We start from the raw sequence: 17,400 nt of genomic DNA on the forward strand, positions 1-17,400 counted from the left end.
GTGCACGCCAGGGAGCTGAAGGTCTCGGCGTTGACAAGGCGATGACGTTTGACGTCGACCAGCAGCCCGTGCGCGCAGAGGAATTCGGCGCCCAGCAAAGCCATGGGGACGCAGGCGGTCACAAAAGTCCATTGAAAACGCTGGCTGCCAAAGCAGAGGGTGACGACGCGTGGGCCGAAAGTGCGTATGGCCGAGCCATTAGCAGCGACCAAAGAGGGGCCGCAAACGGCGTCCCGCCTGTCCTGCTCGGAGGCGGGTATGACGCTCAGTTGGGCGCCGGTGTCACACAGGAAACGCCGCCCAGACACTTTGTCCCGAATAAACAGCAAGTTGCCCGAGTGGCCGGTGCTCATGGCTGGGAATGAACGCCGGTCCGGCCATTTCCCGACGTGCCGAAAGTGCACGGGGGCCGGCACGTCCGAGCCTTGTGTCCAAACCTGGCGTGGTAATAGCACCACGCCCGGTCAGGTGGAGGCCCCGGCCGTCGTATCGGAAGCGGGCGGTGCGGCGTGGCGGCCGCCAGTTGCACCGGCAGTTCGGCCTCCAACCGCGCAGGGCACTCGGGTGTCGTGGGCGTCGCCTCGGACGGCGGCGGGCTCCAGGTAACCGCGCCGATGTGCTGGCCCGCCGAGGAGATCTTATCGGCTTCCCTGGCGAGGGCGCGGGAAGCCGTGATCAACGTGCTAGCCAGGGCGAGGCGTACCGGGTGAGGCAGCTGGCGAAGGAACAGCTCGCGGAACAGAAAATCCGGAGAGTGCTCACCGAGCAACGAGAGCATATAGTCCATGCGCTCGGACGGGCGCGTGTCGCCGAGCTCGGGCAGAGCGAGCAGGCGCCGTGCGCGTGCTGCCGGTGAGAGGGCGAAAGCGTCGAGGAGGAGTGTCTTCAGCGCGTCGTATTTGTCAGCAGCCGGCGGGTGCTCGAGGAGGCTCAAGGCGCGGGCCGCGGTGGCGGAACCGAGCGCCACCACAACATGGTGGAAGCGGGTGTTGTCCGCGGTGATGACTCGCAGGGCGAACTGAGAGTCCGCCTGAGCGAACCAAACAGCCGCATGAGCCTCCCAGAAGGTAGGCAGTTTAAGCGTCACTGCCGTATCCATGTCGGTAGGTCACCAATGAAGGAGCTGCGCTCCAACGCGAGTCTAAAGAATTGACGCGACCAAAGACGGAATTCGTCCGAGTTGCTTTATTGAAACAAAACAGCTCAGGTATTCTGACAAGCCCGTTTATCGGGCAGCAATATATATACACATTTATGTCGGGAAGTTTGCCCGGCAAAAGCTATACCGGGCATGCCCGGGTGTCAAGGGCGAGCCTTGGAAAGGCGAGTCTGGACCTGCCCGGGCGTGTTTGGCTGCGGCCTGGCAAGTCGAGGCTGGGTGTGCCCGGGCGCTCTGGACGAGCCCTGGAAAGGCGATAGCGGGCATGCCTGGACGCTCTGGGCGAGCCCCGGAAAGGCGATAGCGGGCATGCCCGGACGCTCTGGGCGAGCCCTGAAAAGGCGATAGCGGGCATGCCCGGATGCTCTGGGCGAGCCCTGGAAAGGCGAGAGCGGGCATGCCCGGGAAAGACGAGACCGGGCGTGCCCGGGAGGTTCGGGCGTGCCCGGGAACAGTGAGTCTGGGCATGCCCGGGAGAGGCGCGTCTGGCCGTGTTCTGGCCGGTGCAAGGCGATTGTGTGCATCCAGCGGTAACCGCTACACCATCCTCTTATTTTTCTTCTTCTCACAATGTTGGCAACTATGTAGTAGTAGTAGTAGTAGTAGTAGTAGTAGTAGTAGTAGTAGTAGTAGTAGTAGTAGTAGTAGTAGTAGTAGTATCAATATCCAAAGACTGCCAAACATTAAATAAAAATACCCTCATCCACGCCTTCATCACTTCCCGTCTGAACTACTGCAATAGCCTCCTTTATTGTTCACCCTCAACAATCACCAATAAACTCCAATACATTCAGAACTCCGCTGCCCGTCTACTCACCCATTCCCGGACCCGTGACCACATCACCCCCGTCCTTTACAAGCTTCACTGGCTCCCCATCTCCCAGAGAATCCAGTACAAAATCCTCTTGACCTACAAAGCCCTCCATAACCTGGCCCCATCCTACCTGGCTGACCTCCTCTCAAGACACACTCCCACCCACAACCTCCGCTCTGCTGGTACCAACCTCCTGACCCGCCCCCCCCCCATCCGGACCAAATTTAGATCCTGGGGGGACAGGGCCTTCTCCATCGCTGCTCCCACCCTCTGGAACTCGCTACCTCACACCATCAGAGACTCCTCCTCACTCACCACATTCAAAACATCACTCAAGACCCACCTGTTCAACACTGCATTCAACATTTAACCCACAGCATCTAACACCCTGACTATCTCCTCTCCTTCTCCCTCCTTTGTGCTTTGAATATTTCCCTATTGATTCTTCTTTTTTTGCAATTGTTTTTATGTTTTGCTATGCATTATGTTTTGCACTCTGTCAAAGCGTCTTTGGGCTTCCTGAAAAGCGCTATATAAAATAAATGCATTATTATTATTATTATTAGAGAGTTCACAGAGCACCTTACCCCGTGCAGTCTTGAGAAAATGGGCAATGGGCATGGCAAGGGTCTTTTAGGCTCTCGCTTTGCATTTCTGAGCAGATCGCCATTTGTTTTGTTTGTGAACCTTGCATATTAGCATATTATCAGGTGTGATGGGACCACACAGCTCAATGTGCTGCCATATTTGTCAGAGTTCAGAATCTCAAACAGTTATTCCACCCTATGGGCATGACTTTTTTTTTCTTTGCCCTGGGATATTTCTCATAGTTACTCCGCCCTCAAGGCATGAATATTTTGTGCAAGTACTGCTCAACAGGTTTTTGAAAGAGACAAAAAGGCGATTTGTATTCTACAATGTACAAGTATATAATTCAATTGAAATAAAATAAAGATTTTAAACGTTGTAGAAAATATTTTTAAGGAAGTTTATCGCAATCGATGCAGCGTCTTCGACACCACCTCATTTAACACGTTATTAGTCCTAAGTTATGCGTGCCTGTTGTTTGTGTCCTTTATGACATCCTTAAAAACAGTAAGTTTCCTGTTTGGAATGATTTTCATTTGTGTTTGACTGTCGGACAGGTAGAGTAAAAAAAAAATTTACTCTGTAAGGTAAAGTAAATTTTACTCCTCTCTGTGCATGCTCGATTGGGACAAATTCAGAGCCAAAGTACTTCTAAACTACAGGTTTGTTTCACTATTCATGTTCAAAATACAACATTCAATTACATTTAAGTTACTCCTCGATCATACACTGACGTTTGTAGGCAGACTATAAATAAATGATATAACCACCTTTAGAGGCCATTTTTCCCCGCAAAGCGGGGGGTGGCCTTTTTCGGGAACCGTGGTTGTTGTTGTTTTTCGGTCCCCTTTTTGAAGCAATGTTTTACGGCCGGATGCCCTTCCTGACGCCAACCCTTTTTGCCGCCTTTAACGACAAGCAGGGAATTACCAGTGAACTGGTACTCAATTAGCCGACCTCGGAAGGAATGACAGGCTGAGTCAACCCCCCTGGCGTTAATTCAGCAATCGACCGGGATTCGAACCCAGGATCCTTGGATCCTAAGCCGGCACCCTAGCCACTAGCCCAACACCAGGGTTCATTCCATTTTCCATCCATTCAACATTTGTAGACAGACTGATGGACATAAATGAACCTATTGCTTAACCGTGCTTTTTCCTTCGCTTGCGTGGGGTAATAATGTTTAACTGAAGTCACTTATTGCAAAGACAATACAACTGGTTCACAAAAATAATAAAATTATATATATATATATATATATATTTATATATATTTTTCACTTTTAAAGTTTCCAACAAATCAACGTGCACATTTTATCAGCTATTCAAATCTGGGATACCTGCATCATTGACTATGTGCCCAGATAAGAATATCAAACAGCAAATTGTGAAAAGTTGCAAATTAACCAATAACCAATAAAATCATACAAATATTTATGGTCATACATCTTGGTGAAGTTTAACAATTTACACGTCACAGACAGGTCTTTCAGTCACAGTCCTTTGGATATACTGTATATATGTTTTACATTTTAGATAACAACATGATAGGGCTTGATGAAGATTGTTTTCTTCAAGGAAATGTAAAACAAACTGGAGCAAAACCATACATCCTACAGTCATGGCCAAAAATATTGAAACCCTTGCACCTTTTTGAAACAATGCACCATTTCTTCCAGAAAATTGTTGAAATTAAAAAATATTTTGGTATCCACATATGTATTTCTTTCGTTTGCAGTGGAACAAAACAAAAAAAAGATGAAAAAATCACTAAATCTGAGCTTATTCCACAGAGAAATCCTAAAATGGCCCGGACAATATTATTGGCACCTTTTAGAAGTTGTTAGAAATAATTAGATTTCAAGCAGGTGATTCTCTTTACCTTGGAATTTAACTCACCTGTTGTGATTTGCAGGTGCCCGCAATATAAAAATCACTCATTCAACCAGTTTGAATAGAGAAAAGGAGTCATTCTGCTGTTTTGTGTCACTATGTGTACCGCAATGAGCATGGAGAACAGGAAGAAAACCAGAGAATTGTCTGAGGAGGTCAGACACAACATTATAGCCAAGCATGGACAATCTCAAGGCTACAAGTCTATCTCCAGAGATCTTGATGTTGCTGTGTCCACCGTACACAATGTTATCAGGAAGTTTAAGGCCGATGGCACTGTAGCCAACCTCCCTGGACATGGCCACAAGAGAAAACTGGATCGAAGATTGCAGCGAAGGATTGTTCAAATGGTGGAGAAAGCACCTCAATCAACTGCCAAAATGATTCAAGCTGACCTTCAGACACAACGTACGACAGTTTCAACTTGCTCCATCTGTCACCAACTCAATGAAAGGGGGTTCTATGGGAGGAGACCCAGGAGGACCCCACTGCTGAGAGAGAGACCCAAAACACCTGAATAAGCCCAAATCCTTCTGGGAGAATGTCCTGTGGACAGATGACATCAAATTAGAGCTTTTTGGTAAAGCACATCATAATCTATGTTTACAGAAAACAAAATGAAGCCTTCAAAGAAAAGAACACCTCCCCTACAGTCAAACATGGAGGAGGTTCAGTGATGTTTTGGGGTTGCTGTGCTGCCTCTGGCACTGGGTACCTTGAAGGTGTGCATGGCATCATGACATCAGGAGATTACCAAGGCATTTTGGAACGCAGTGTTCAACCCAGTGTCAGAAAGCTGGGTCTCTGTCGAAGGTCTTGGGTCTTGCAGCAGGACAATGGTCCCAAATATGCTTCAAAAAGCACCCAGGAATGGTTCAAGACAAAATTCTGGATTGTTCTGAAGTGGCCAGCAATGAGTCCAGATCTAAATCCCATTGAACACCTGTGGGGAGATCTGAAAACAGCAGTGGGGAGAAGGCACCCTTCAAATCTGGGAGAACTGGAGCAGTTTGCACAAGAAGAGTGGGCCAAACTACCAGTAGAGAGGTGTGAGAATCTCATTCATGGCTATAGGAAGCGCTTGGCTGCAGTTATTTAGTCCAAAGGCCGTGATACCAAATATTAAGTCTGGGGTGTCAATAATTTTGTCAATGCCATTTCTTTTTATTTTCTTATTTAAAATGATATATTAAGTTCTGAATCAAAAACAAAGGTTCTATAATATTAACAGTGAAATAAAGAATTGTGGAGACAAAATACTTTTGTCAATTTCAACTTATTTTTAGAGAAAATTGTGAGTTATTTGAAAAAGGTGCAAGGGTGCCAATATTTATGGCCGCGTTTTTTCTAAGACAATATTATGTGTGTGAGAGGCTCAGTGACGTTTTGGTGGCTTTGATGACGTTAAGATTTCAATTTGTTTCCATCGTCGGTGTTGGAGTATTCTGGTTTAAACGAGTAGCTAGCTTAGAGTAGAGTTGCTTCGAGTATTCTGGTAACACATGAGTCATGGTAAAGCAACCCACCTATCCTATTTTGTATGGTATGCACACACAAATAAAGTGCTCAAGCACATCATAAAATAGGTACAAACTTCTGCAGTGAGGTTTTTTTCCACTCCAATGCCCGTTCGCAAGGCAGGTGCGATTCCAGTTTCCATCCAGGACGTGTCCGGGGTCACAGTGGTAGGAGATTGTGTCATGGATGACATAACCAATGGCAGTGATGAATCCGCGAGTGAGTACCGATGGTGGTCCACAGGAGATGGGCACGCATTGAGGGCTTACTTCACTCCAGCTTCCATTGCTTAAGCATGAGCTGAGTTGATGGCCCTAGTAAGACAAGCATATAATTAGCTCATTTGTAGTTTTTCAATTGAATTAGTTACGAAGTTCAGGTCATACTGACGTGGCCTGGCCATGAAGTACTCGTGCGCTCTCACTGTATTATCACTCACGTTCATAGCTGTTCTTTTCGTTAACTCTATATCATTATTCATTGCATTTGTAAACTGTGGAAAGTTCCATCAACCGTTTCTATGGAAACAGCTGCATTGTGGGGAACAATGTGCATGTATTCCCAACAGATGTGGATTTTAAATGGCAATGGGTGGGTACGTTTGTATGTGAAAAACAATTTGGATCATTGTATATTTACTGCAATACCACTATCATAACTGCTTTGTTATTCAAATCAAGTTGAAGTTGAAGAGGATGCTGAAACCAGGATCTGTCCCAAACCTGTAACCCTATAACCAAACATTCCTGCTCAATTATATATTTTAAAGTTTCTGTAATTGCACCATGACATGCCAGGATGGCTTAGAAGTACATACACACCCACATCTAAGCTGTCTATCCTGGTTTCGAATCTCAGCACAGCTATAAAGTGTCATCCCAGTGTTTCATAGTCAGGGTGATTCATCAATGTGTGTGTCCCTCGGATGGACGTTAAACGGGGTTCCATCTACCGGCATTAGTTGGTGGACGTCAAAGATCCTAAGATGTCCTTCATGAAGGGTAGGCGAGATAGCGCAGGCACTATGGCCAAATCCCAAATTCCTGCCCTATCCTTGTCGGACATCATGCTTCGCCAGCCGGTTCATAAAAGACTGGGCCAAAGACTTCAACCAGTCAACCGCACAAGAACGTGGGAATAATTGTGGCCAAATAAGTCTGTATTTATACCTTGATGTCAACTCTAATCAGATGACTCCTTAGCATGCTTGCAGCAGCTTGCTTTTTAAGTAAACATTGCATTACATCACTAATAATTCATAAAAAAAAGTAATAAATTATTCGGCCGAAGCGACATCAAGGCTGTTTATTCCTACTACATGAAACACCCTGCAACCCGTGCCTGCAGAAAACGGATTCTTTTTGGAACACCGGCCGTATTTTCTATCTATTCATCATGTAACTTTGTTAAAATCTTCTTTGTGGTTAGGCTCTCCTAAGTTGAAAGTTTCGTTCCAATCAATCAAGCGGTTACAGAGAAAACAAATTTAAAAGCAAACAAAGGTAAAAAAAAAAAAAGTAAGGACCTCAACCGACATTCCACAACATATTCAAGGATGGTCGTGGATGCCTGTTACTAGTTGAAAAATAAAATGAATCAAAGTTCGAGTAAAATTAAAATACTGAGTACAAGGTCATGACAAACACTGATCGATGTTGCCAGATATCATATCTTCAGAATGTCGCTCCCAACTCTGCCGACCGGTAGGTTTCCTTCGACCAGCACCAGCCGATGCCATCTGCTCAAATTGGTAAAATTTAACGAGGAATTTTGAAAAGTTAACAATAATTACTCCCGCGAGGGAGTAATGCATTCGATCGTGTCCGTCCGTGTGTGTGTGTGTGTGTGTTCGTGTGTTTGTGAACAAGATATCTGGAAAAGTTCTGAACGGATTTGGATGAACGTTGGTGGGATGATTGCCCTTGGGATAAGGAAGAATTGATTAGTTTTTGGTGAAGCTCAGGATATTATTCCGGATCCAGGAATTTTTTGAAGGCTTTTTTTACCATTGTAAGATAGGGCTCATTTTTTTAAAACATTATCTTCTATGTATTCTATATTTAGCATTGTGATATGAAAATAGTTTTCATATTTGTTGTAAATGTAGTTTAAACTCGTGGTTATGCGTTAGAGCAGTGTATTTTTTAGCAGCGTCGTCTTCAATGTTCATCTTTTTTTTTCTAATAAAGACATATCCTGTCATTTTAAAACCACCAAAGTGTGTATTAGGTTTTCCCCGTTTCATAAAATGTATCGTTTGATACGTATAATGCTTTAAAACTGTTTTTTTGTTTGTTTTTTTGTTTTTTAACCTCAGAAGAGATATCAACATTTACCTCAGCGAATGTCAATCGCGGTGTCAGTATTTGATGAACTTATAAAGACTTAGGTGAGTTATAAGTGTGACCAGCATGTGCACGGGATTCTTCCCAGAAGAATGAGTGGTCGCATTAGCTTGTACGACTTAAAATGAGCGAGTTTTGTTTTGACGTTTGGGCCAGTTTTACATGTTGTATCCCTAAGGAATGAAACGAACGTTTTCCTGGCTTACAATTTTATTTGAAGCCACACATGCCTCAAAATACACTCACTTATATAGAATTGAACGCTGAATCCGAAAATGTAAGTGAAATTGCCTTGTTTTTTTTTTTAACATTATCTTTTATATATTCCAAATATATATCTGTGCAGTGTCTGTCTTGTGTTGTCATTGAACTACTCCCTCAAACTTTTGTGAAATCGTACTATTCCAACTTGACCCACGGCGGGAGTATGCGCCCTACTGTTCTTGAGCGTTCTAGTTTTTATTGCCTTTATCTTCATCAAATAACTTATCTTCACTAAATATTGATGGCTCACTCTTATCTTCAGAGTAGTATAATATTTGAGCTTTACGTACTGCTCATACAGCATCAATTAACAAGAGTCGCTGTTCATCACATTTGTGGAAACATTCCAGGAAACACGTCACTTTGTTCAAATTTCAGGTGAGTTTAAATGAATATTAATTGCGATTATTCAATCAAACAAATGACTAACAATGTGATACAAATGAAGACTCAAAAGCGACCTATTTTGTGACACTTGCCCTTGAATTACTGTAGTGAGGATTCTACTATGGAAATGGCAAACCAAAGTAACCTACCTCCAAATGGTAGCCATGATCACATGAATAGGACACCGTGCTGTTATAGGTGAAGCGGTTGCCATGCAGTCTTCCATACCGTATTGTGTTTGGTTTGCCACAATCCGCTGGTGTACAGGACACCTCTTCCAAACTAGGAAGCCATTTTCCATTGGGCTAAAAAGGGAAAAGACGAAGTAAAAAAAAAGAAAAAGCCCAGCAATTGTGTCCAGAGTAATTAATACCATTGGCAATCTTATGCATGGTCAGTACCTTGCATACAAAGGTTCTGCTCCACTTTGGCCCAAAGCCTTCATCACAAACATAGTGCACCGTTTGGTTGACTGTGAAATTATTTCCAACGAGTGAGGCAAAAGGCAAGATAGGAGGTGATGAGCACGTCATCGGTGTGCAATAAGTAGATGCTTCAGACCAAGTCCCTGACTTCAGGCATGTTCTCCAGGCAACTCCCTTATTGAGAGTATACCCTTCCAGACACCTGGTGTGGGAATGTTGCAAGATTAAGGCAAACTCCATAACTCGAGCCAAAATGTACAACTCAAGCATAACAATAGTAATGAATCATTTAATTACGATGTTATACTTAACCATGAGTTGTGTATTTTGGGATCATTTCCTGACTCAAAAATATCTATCTAGAAAGTATAGTCCTGTATGTGCTTTCCAATGAGAAACAGCATCAAACAGTGTAATATCATTTCAAAAGATATATTAAGTCTTTTTTAATCCAAATTGAATGTCCAGATTTCACACACACACACACACACACACACACACACACACACACACACACACACACACACACACACACACACACACGGGGTAGTGGGACACACGCAAACACACACACACACACGGGAGAGTGGGTCACACACACACGGGAGAGTGGGTCACACACACATACACACACACACACACACACACACGGGAGTGGGTCACACACACACACAGGGGGAGGGGTGGCGATCACACACACACACACACATGGGGGAGGGGGGGGGAGTGGGGGAGGAGTCGCTTACACACACACACACACACACATACACACACACACACACACACACACACACACACACACACACACATATATATATATATTGTTGTGGATATGAGAATGTTTTTTTATTTTATTGTTGTGGTAAAATGTTGTAAAAGGTTGTTGTAAAATATCACCCCTCCTCCCTCCGTTTGTGGTTGTATAAAGGTCAAAGGGCGTTCCCGTAGTTAGTCCATAAAACATACATGCAGGACACGATATATCTTTTTTTTGACAGTTATATCCTTATTATGTGTATTAGTGTAAGACTGTGTCTTCCATTAATTGAAATACTCCATTGCACCAGTGAAAGAGAATAGATCCCCTTTCCTTCCCATCCCCAAAATCTCCCTTTCCTTCCCATTCCCAAAACCTCCCTTCCAATTGCCTTCCGCATTTTGGGCGGTTTTCTTCAACCACCATTGGCCACGAGGTAGGGTTGGGGAAGAAAGGCATGTCTCCACCTCGTCATAGAGGGGAGGAGTGAGCCAGCCCCACTCGACCAACCATGAGCCAGGGGTTTGGCTAGAGAGGGCGGAGGAAGAGCGATCGGGGAGGTTCGCAAAGGTTGAGGGGCGGGGGCCTATATAACCCAAGGCAGGGCGTGTCCAGGGAGAGATGCGTTTTTACAGAGGAGAGCAGAAGACAGAAAGGTCTGGAGTTGGTCACAAGGAGTTGGTCTGAGTTGGTCTGAGTCGGTTGCCTGAGGAGGGTCAGTGGTTGCGTTGGTAAGGAGTCGGTGGTCAGTTGGTTGCGGTGAGGAGTCGGTGGTGAGGAGTGAGAGAAACAAGAAAGAGTTGAGGGTTTGGACCAGACGAGTGGGACAAGGCCTGGCAAAGCACGCGACGAAAACAGCAGCCAAAACAGCAGCGTGGGGCCTGGCCTGAACGGCGGCTGCTAAACGCGCCGGTTGTGCTGCGGGACCCCCTTGGACCTCCCTCTCCCTCCAGCCATCCACCTTCATTCCATTCCATCCTTCTTGTATACGTGAGTTTGTTTTGTTTGTTCTGTCCTGGGAATAAGTTAAGTCTGTAGGTAAGCTAAAAATTTGCACTGTGTCACCTGCGTCTTATGTGTTGTAAATAAAACTTGATTGCTCCTTTTTGCTTGTGTGTGTAAATAATAAACCCCATTACTCGTCTGTACGTCTTCTCGTTTTATTCCTTTTTCCTCTTGCATTGCGTCGCCTTTGTCTTTTCCCTATTGGGCAGCTGTGGTGCGATACGGCCAAGGTTCTGGGTGAATCGGGTGAGTCAGGGATCCTGTTAGGTCGCGGTTAAATACACCACCGCTCGGTCATCATAACATCTAAACCGCGATCTGTAACAATTGGTGTCTGGGAGTGGAATTCGGGGCCCGAACCAAATTTTTTTAAAAACATCTAGACAAAATTTGGTCAAAATTACGAGCTGCCGAAATTTGTTTTTTTTTTAAAGAAAAACCCGAATTTTGAAATAGCGCCATGGCTGGTCAAGGCGACGGGATGCCGGTGGGAGAGATAGACGGGGTAGAATCGACCCAGGACCTCGGGGAAATGTATGTGGAGGAAAGGGTGGAGGAGAGTAAAGAAGGTGTGGTTGAGGGGGTATCAGGTGCACAAAATGGCGCTCTCGCGCACGTGGTTACAGCGGCACCAAATTTAGCCACGCCCATGGTCGCGGCAGCCGAGCCAGAGATGCCAGAGTACATGCGAGTCTTTATGATTCAAATGATGGCAAAAATGGATGCTCAGGGTGAGCGGTTGGGAAACCAAATTGTGGGAATGAGGGCTGATAGTGAGCGAATGGGAAACCAAATGGGGGTAATGGGAAACCAAATGGGGGTAATGAGGGACGAAGCGAGGGGTACCGGTGAGAAGTTAGACAATAATTTTGAGGGGATAGACAACGGGATAAAAGAGGTGAAAAATGGGTTAATGGGGTTAGAAAATAGGATGGAGGACAAATTGCGGGAAATAGGGGAACAATCTGCCCGGGAAATCAAACGAATGGGGAACCAGATAGAGGAGGTGCAAATCGGGTTAGAAAGTAAACTGGATGCTCAGAGGGATGAATTGGAACAGATGAGGGTGGCATCTACAAGGGAGATGGAGGAGATACGACGAGGTGTGAGTGAGGAGGTTTCAGGGCTACGCGAGGAGGTAAAGCGAGGTGAGAAGCGTATGGAGAAAGAGGGGAGAAATAATACGGCAAAGTTACAAGGGGGAATAGAAGTTCTGACGGAGGAGGTGGAACAGCTGACGGAGGGACAAAAAGAACTAGTGGAGCAAGTTCAAAAGAACACTGCGGTACTAGGAGGGTTAAAGGCGACACAAAAAGAAATTAAAAACGAATTAATAGCGACGCAGAGGCAATGTCAGATGGTACGTGAGGAACTGACAATGAGGGTGGACGAGGTGACAGAGATAATGGAGACAAAGGACCGGCAGGTGAGGATGCACATAGAGACGGTCACGGTAGCCTTAGAGGACGAACTTGAGGAGACGCACCGAGAAATAAAAGAGGTTAAACAAAAATTAGAGGAAGTGGAAGAAGAGGTGAGTGAAATTAAGAAGGGACGAACAGAAACTAAAAGAGAAATCCAGGAGGAGGTGATGGAATATGTGCAAGGTCGGTGCTCAACTCATGATGTGATGCTCACTGACCGAATAAAGAGTTTGCAGGTGGCAAAGGAGGTGCGGAGACGAGGTACGGAGGTGAGTGGCAATGTATATGATGTGAGGAAAGCTTCAGTCGGCTTGGGGATTGGTTTGGATCCGGGTGTTCGTGAGAGGCCGTTGGTGAAGTGTGCGACAGGTCAGGTGTGCGAAAAAAGAGGTGTGCGAGAATGTCCGACCATGGGGTGTGTGAGGAAAAAGTGCACGCCGAGGAGTGAGTGTGCCGTCAAGAGTGAGTTGGTCGAAGCGCGTGTGCGAGGGGGCACAGGGAAGCGTGGTGTGGTGAGTGTTATGGAGGAAGTAACGAAAAAGTGTGCGCAAGAGGATGCGCGAGAAAGGTGTGTAACGGACGGGTGCATGGGGAAAGCGCATGCTGTCAAGAGTAAGGGAGAATGCATGCCTGTGGTGAGTGTTACAGAGGGTGTAACGGGACAATGTGCGGAAGAGTGTGCGAGAAAGGTGTGTAACGGACAGGTGCATGAGGAAAGAGTGCGCTGTCGAGAGAAAGGGTGAGTGCGCGACCAAGAGTGGAGGTGAGAGTAGTGAGAGTGAAACGGAGCGTGAGTTGGTTGTGGCAGGTGAGCGAGGATGTACACCTGGAATGGAAGGATGCACACCTGGAATGGTAGAGCGTGAGTGGGAATGCACGCTGGAATTGGTAGTGAGGCACGTGGTTGGGTGTGCGGGTGAGAGCACACCTGTGATTGTCACAAAGGAGGTGACCGAGAAAGGGGCGCGAAGAGGTGTGTTGGTGAGGTGTGCGAGCGACGAATGTGTGCCAAGGTGTTCGGTGGTCAGGTGTGTGACCAAGTCGGTGAGCGGAATGAGTGTACCGAGGTGTGTTAGAGAAGGTACGACCAAGAGCATGGAAACGGCTGCATGTATGAGCACGAAAGGGGTAGCGTATGCATGTAAGCGTCCAGGTGAAGCATCGACGGTAACCGGTTTAAAGGTTAGAACGACGTATAGCCGAATCGGGCCCTCGGTGCGCGTCGGGCAGCTTCGCGTGCCGCGAGAACCAGCGGGGATCCGAGCCACGGCGGGTTCGAAAGGACCGCCGTGCGCGATCCACGCTGGGCCTCGCTTGGAACGGCCGCGTCCGGGCTCCACTAGGCGGAGCGGGCCGCCCGATAGGAAGGGTCGTCATGGCGACCACTTTCTATTGAGACGTGCCGGCAGGTCGAGATCGGGACATTGGATGGCTCCACGCCGAGGTGGTGCGTGGGATCTCGGCCCGGGTAAGCCCCCGCCCCTGCCCCGAATGCGGGACGCATCCAGCCGCCGGCACAAAAGAATCCGCGTTCATTGCTCGGCTGTACGAAGCCGGGCTGTAGACGTGAATTGGCGCACCGAGAGGATGTAATAAGTAGACGGGTGATGAGGATAGTGTTTTGGCCCCGAAATTAGAAAAAAGCAAAATTTGATGACGGTATGGGTAGAATTGGCAGTAAATGGAAAATTTTTGAATTGGTTGGAATTTGGACGAGCAAAATTGATAGAGAGACCCCCGATGTGGTGGGATGGCAAATCCACCATCCCTCACAAGTGGGGGCAAATGCGCAATAGTTTATGGGGTGGCTATGACAACCGAGCCAGGGAGGGCTTGGATAATTGTAGGGATCTAGCGAAGATGACATTAGGTAACGTTAAGATTAGTTAGTGACTGATACCTGTAGTGGGGACGCAGGTAGATTAGTGTGGATTATAATGACGTGGGAGCGCAATAGTTTAAAGGGACGACTGGGAAGCGCAAGTTTCAGAGGGGAGTAGTTAGCTGAGATGATGCCGTGTGTGTGAGGATTGAACAGGTGAGAATGGAACAGGTGTGATTGCACAGGTGTGCAACTGAACAGGTGTGTGGAGCAGTGTATGAGGGAGTAGTGGTGATTGCGTGTTGTGTTGACCAAATGGTCCAGGAAGAGGAGGAGGGTGCAGGTGGCACCAGGTAGGATTGCACAGGTGTGCAACGACAGGTGAATGAAAGACAGGTGTATGGAATAAATGGTATGGAGTATTGGAATGGATGGTCGTGGAGTGAGTATGGTGGAAATTGTGGAGTGGAGTGGATGGTGCGAAGGTGTGAATGGGGGAAGAGTGGACCCCCATCACGGATACCCGGGGCGGGTAGTGTAAGTGTTAGGTAGAGGGTACAGGTAAATTGTGGTTGGATATTGGCATCTGTGGTGCGAGGTGAAAGAATGGTATTTGGATGGGTGCATTAGTGTTGTGGAAATGGCTGGGCGTGTAGCCTGTTAGTGTGTGTAGTTGGTTGGGCACTCCACCACTGTGAGGATGTCGGCCAGGTGAGGCCGCAGGTGGGCTCTGGGAGCCGGTAGCAGTGGATGGGGCCCGAGGATCCGGAGGACGGACCCGGGTAGCCCAGTGCCAGAGGGCACCGAGAGGGGTGACAGAGCCAGGAGGGGCCTGCCCCAGTTAGATAGGTTAGGGTGAGGAGCTAGGTAAGCTCGGGTGGCAACTACAGTGGTGGAGGTGTGCAGGTGGGTAGACCTGCTGGGAGAGTTACACGTCGCAGCCCAGAAATTGTGCGAGGGCACCGGGAGATGAATCGGGGGAGTGAGACCCCAAATTGAAAAGCACCACAGTTTGGTCAATGGGAATTGGTTTTTAGAACCCATAGTGTAAGTTGGCCAATGGATTGGCAGGGAGAGACCCCGGGTAGTGTAAAGTGTGTTAATGTCATTTAGAAAGTAGTTAGGATGAAGTCTCCTCGCACCATCTGCATCCACTCACCTGAGGTGACAGGTACTCCGCACCATGCCATGTTTAATTATTTTTGATGCAAATGTTTGGATTGTGAGACGCATCATGACGTGGGTGTGACATTGTGCTTTGATGTTCCATCTCTCCCTCCTTATGAGGATTGATGATGAATTGGTGATGGCAAATTTTGAAGTAGAGGGATTGTGGAGACGAATTTGGTATAGGGGAAATATGGGGAAGACGTGACAGTAGTGACGAATTTGTAAATGTGTAGATTTTTGTACATATGGGGTAAGGGCAAGGGTAGGGTAGGTGACAGGGGGGTGACGTACGGTAGGGACGAGCTTTCTCACTTCGCCCTCCGTACGCATTTCGCCTTGCATTGCCTTATTGATGTGTACCCTTGTGACCTTACCCCTCGCTCAATTGTCTTTCCCCTTTTGTCTCCCACATGACCTGTGCGCCATTGGGTGCCGAGGGGAGCGTGCGTGGGTCGGCCATTGTGCGCCCGAAATTCCCAGAACCAGCTGTCTGCATCGATGCACCACATTATGGACCACATGCCTGTGGCCGAGCACCACTTATGGACCCCATGGGTTGGGGCATGGCCCCTCTGCTGGAACCGGCCATGAGGGCCCGAAATCTTGCTGGCGGACCTTGGCCACAGGGCACCGATGCCCCACAGGTGAACCACACTAGTCGGCCCTGTGGGCTATAAATAAAAGCAAATAAAAAGGACACATTGGGCACACTTTATTGAAAATAGGCCGCCAGTAAGCAAAGCAAAATGAAAATGACAACATCTGGAAGACAAATAATAATCACCAGCAGAGGGAGCCGAAGAGCAAGAGATCACCTGCAGGGTTAGGGGTTGTTGATTTTATTTTTATGGAACACTGATGAACAATGGTGACTGCACCGATTGGTGCTTGGGTGTGTATTGGTGCGTTTTTGGGTGCGTTCATGGTGCGTCGATGCATAGCAGACTGTCTCCCCCCCAGAAAGAACAATCACAGGTCCTGGGTTAGTTTTGTAAATAAAAATAGCGTCATTGTAAATAATGCTTCCCACCGTCAGTGTATAGTTTGAAGACCATTCCGCAATTCGGTTAACTGTGGGCGTAAGTCTGTTAGGCAGGGTGCAATGGAGCAGCGGGACACATTTATTTATGTTTTAAAACTGTCGCACTCAGGGTCAGGTTAAAAGTAGAGGGAACTACACCTACGTGCCACACTAAGGTAAAAGTTATAGGCCTGGGACGTGCCTAAGGGGAGGAGGGTGCAGTGTTGTGGATATGAGAATGTTTTTTTATTTTATTGTTGTGGTAAAATGTTGTTGTAAAAGGTTGTTGTAAAATATCACCCCTCCTCCCTCCGTTTGTGGTTGTATAAAGGTCAAAGGGCGTTCCCGTAGTTAGTCCATAAAACATACATGCAGGACACGATATATCTTTTTTTTGACAGTTATATCCTTATTATGTGTATTAGTGTAAGGCTGTGTCTTCCATTAATTGAAATACTCCATTGCACCAGTGAAAGAGAATAGATCCCCTTTCCTTCCCATCCCCAAAATCTCCCTTTCCTTCCCATTCCCAAAACCTCCCTTCCAATTGCCTTCCGCATTTTGGGCGGTTTTCTTCAACCACCATTGGCCACGAGGTAGGGTTGGGGAAGAAAGGCGTGTCTCCACCTCGTCATAGAGGGGAGGAGTGAGCCAGCCCCACTCGACCAACCATGAGCCAGGGGTTTGGCTAGAGAGAACGGAGGAAGAGCGATCGGGGAGGTTCGCAAAGGTTGAGGGGCGGGGGCCTATATAACCCAAGGCAGGGCGTGTCCAGGGAGAGATGGGTTTTTACAGAGGAGAGCAGAAGA

At 47.1% G+C, this 17,400-nt stretch overlaps 1 protein-coding gene across 3 annotated transcripts in view; it reads right to left on the reverse strand.

Moving 5' to 3' along the window:
* Positions 1-17,400, reverse strand: part of SVEP1 (sushi, von Willebrand factor type A, EGF and pentraxin domain containing 1) — a 159,184-nt gene that overhangs the window by 66,821 nt on the left and 74,963 nt on the right. For all 3 annotated transcript variants that reach the window (XM_068124490.2, XM_078781927.1, XM_068124500.2), the window contains exons 7-9: positions 9,369-9,594; positions 9,117-9,272; positions 6,048-6,285 (exon numbers count right to left, since the gene is read on the reverse strand). In XM_068124490.2, the coding sequence (XP_067980591.2) occupies positions 6,048-6,285; positions 9,117-9,272; positions 9,369-9,594 (620 nt within the window). The remainder of the gene's footprint in view (positions 1-6,047; positions 6,286-9,116; positions 9,273-9,368; positions 9,595-17,400) is intronic.

The sequence above is a fragment of the Myxine glutinosa genome, chromosome 1 (genome assembly GCF_964187855.1).
Source record: "Myxine glutinosa chromosome 1, kmMyxGlut1.1, whole genome shotgun sequence".
Taxonomy (NCBI): Eukaryota; Metazoa; Chordata; class Myxini; order Myxiniformes; family Myxinidae; genus Myxine; species Myxine glutinosa.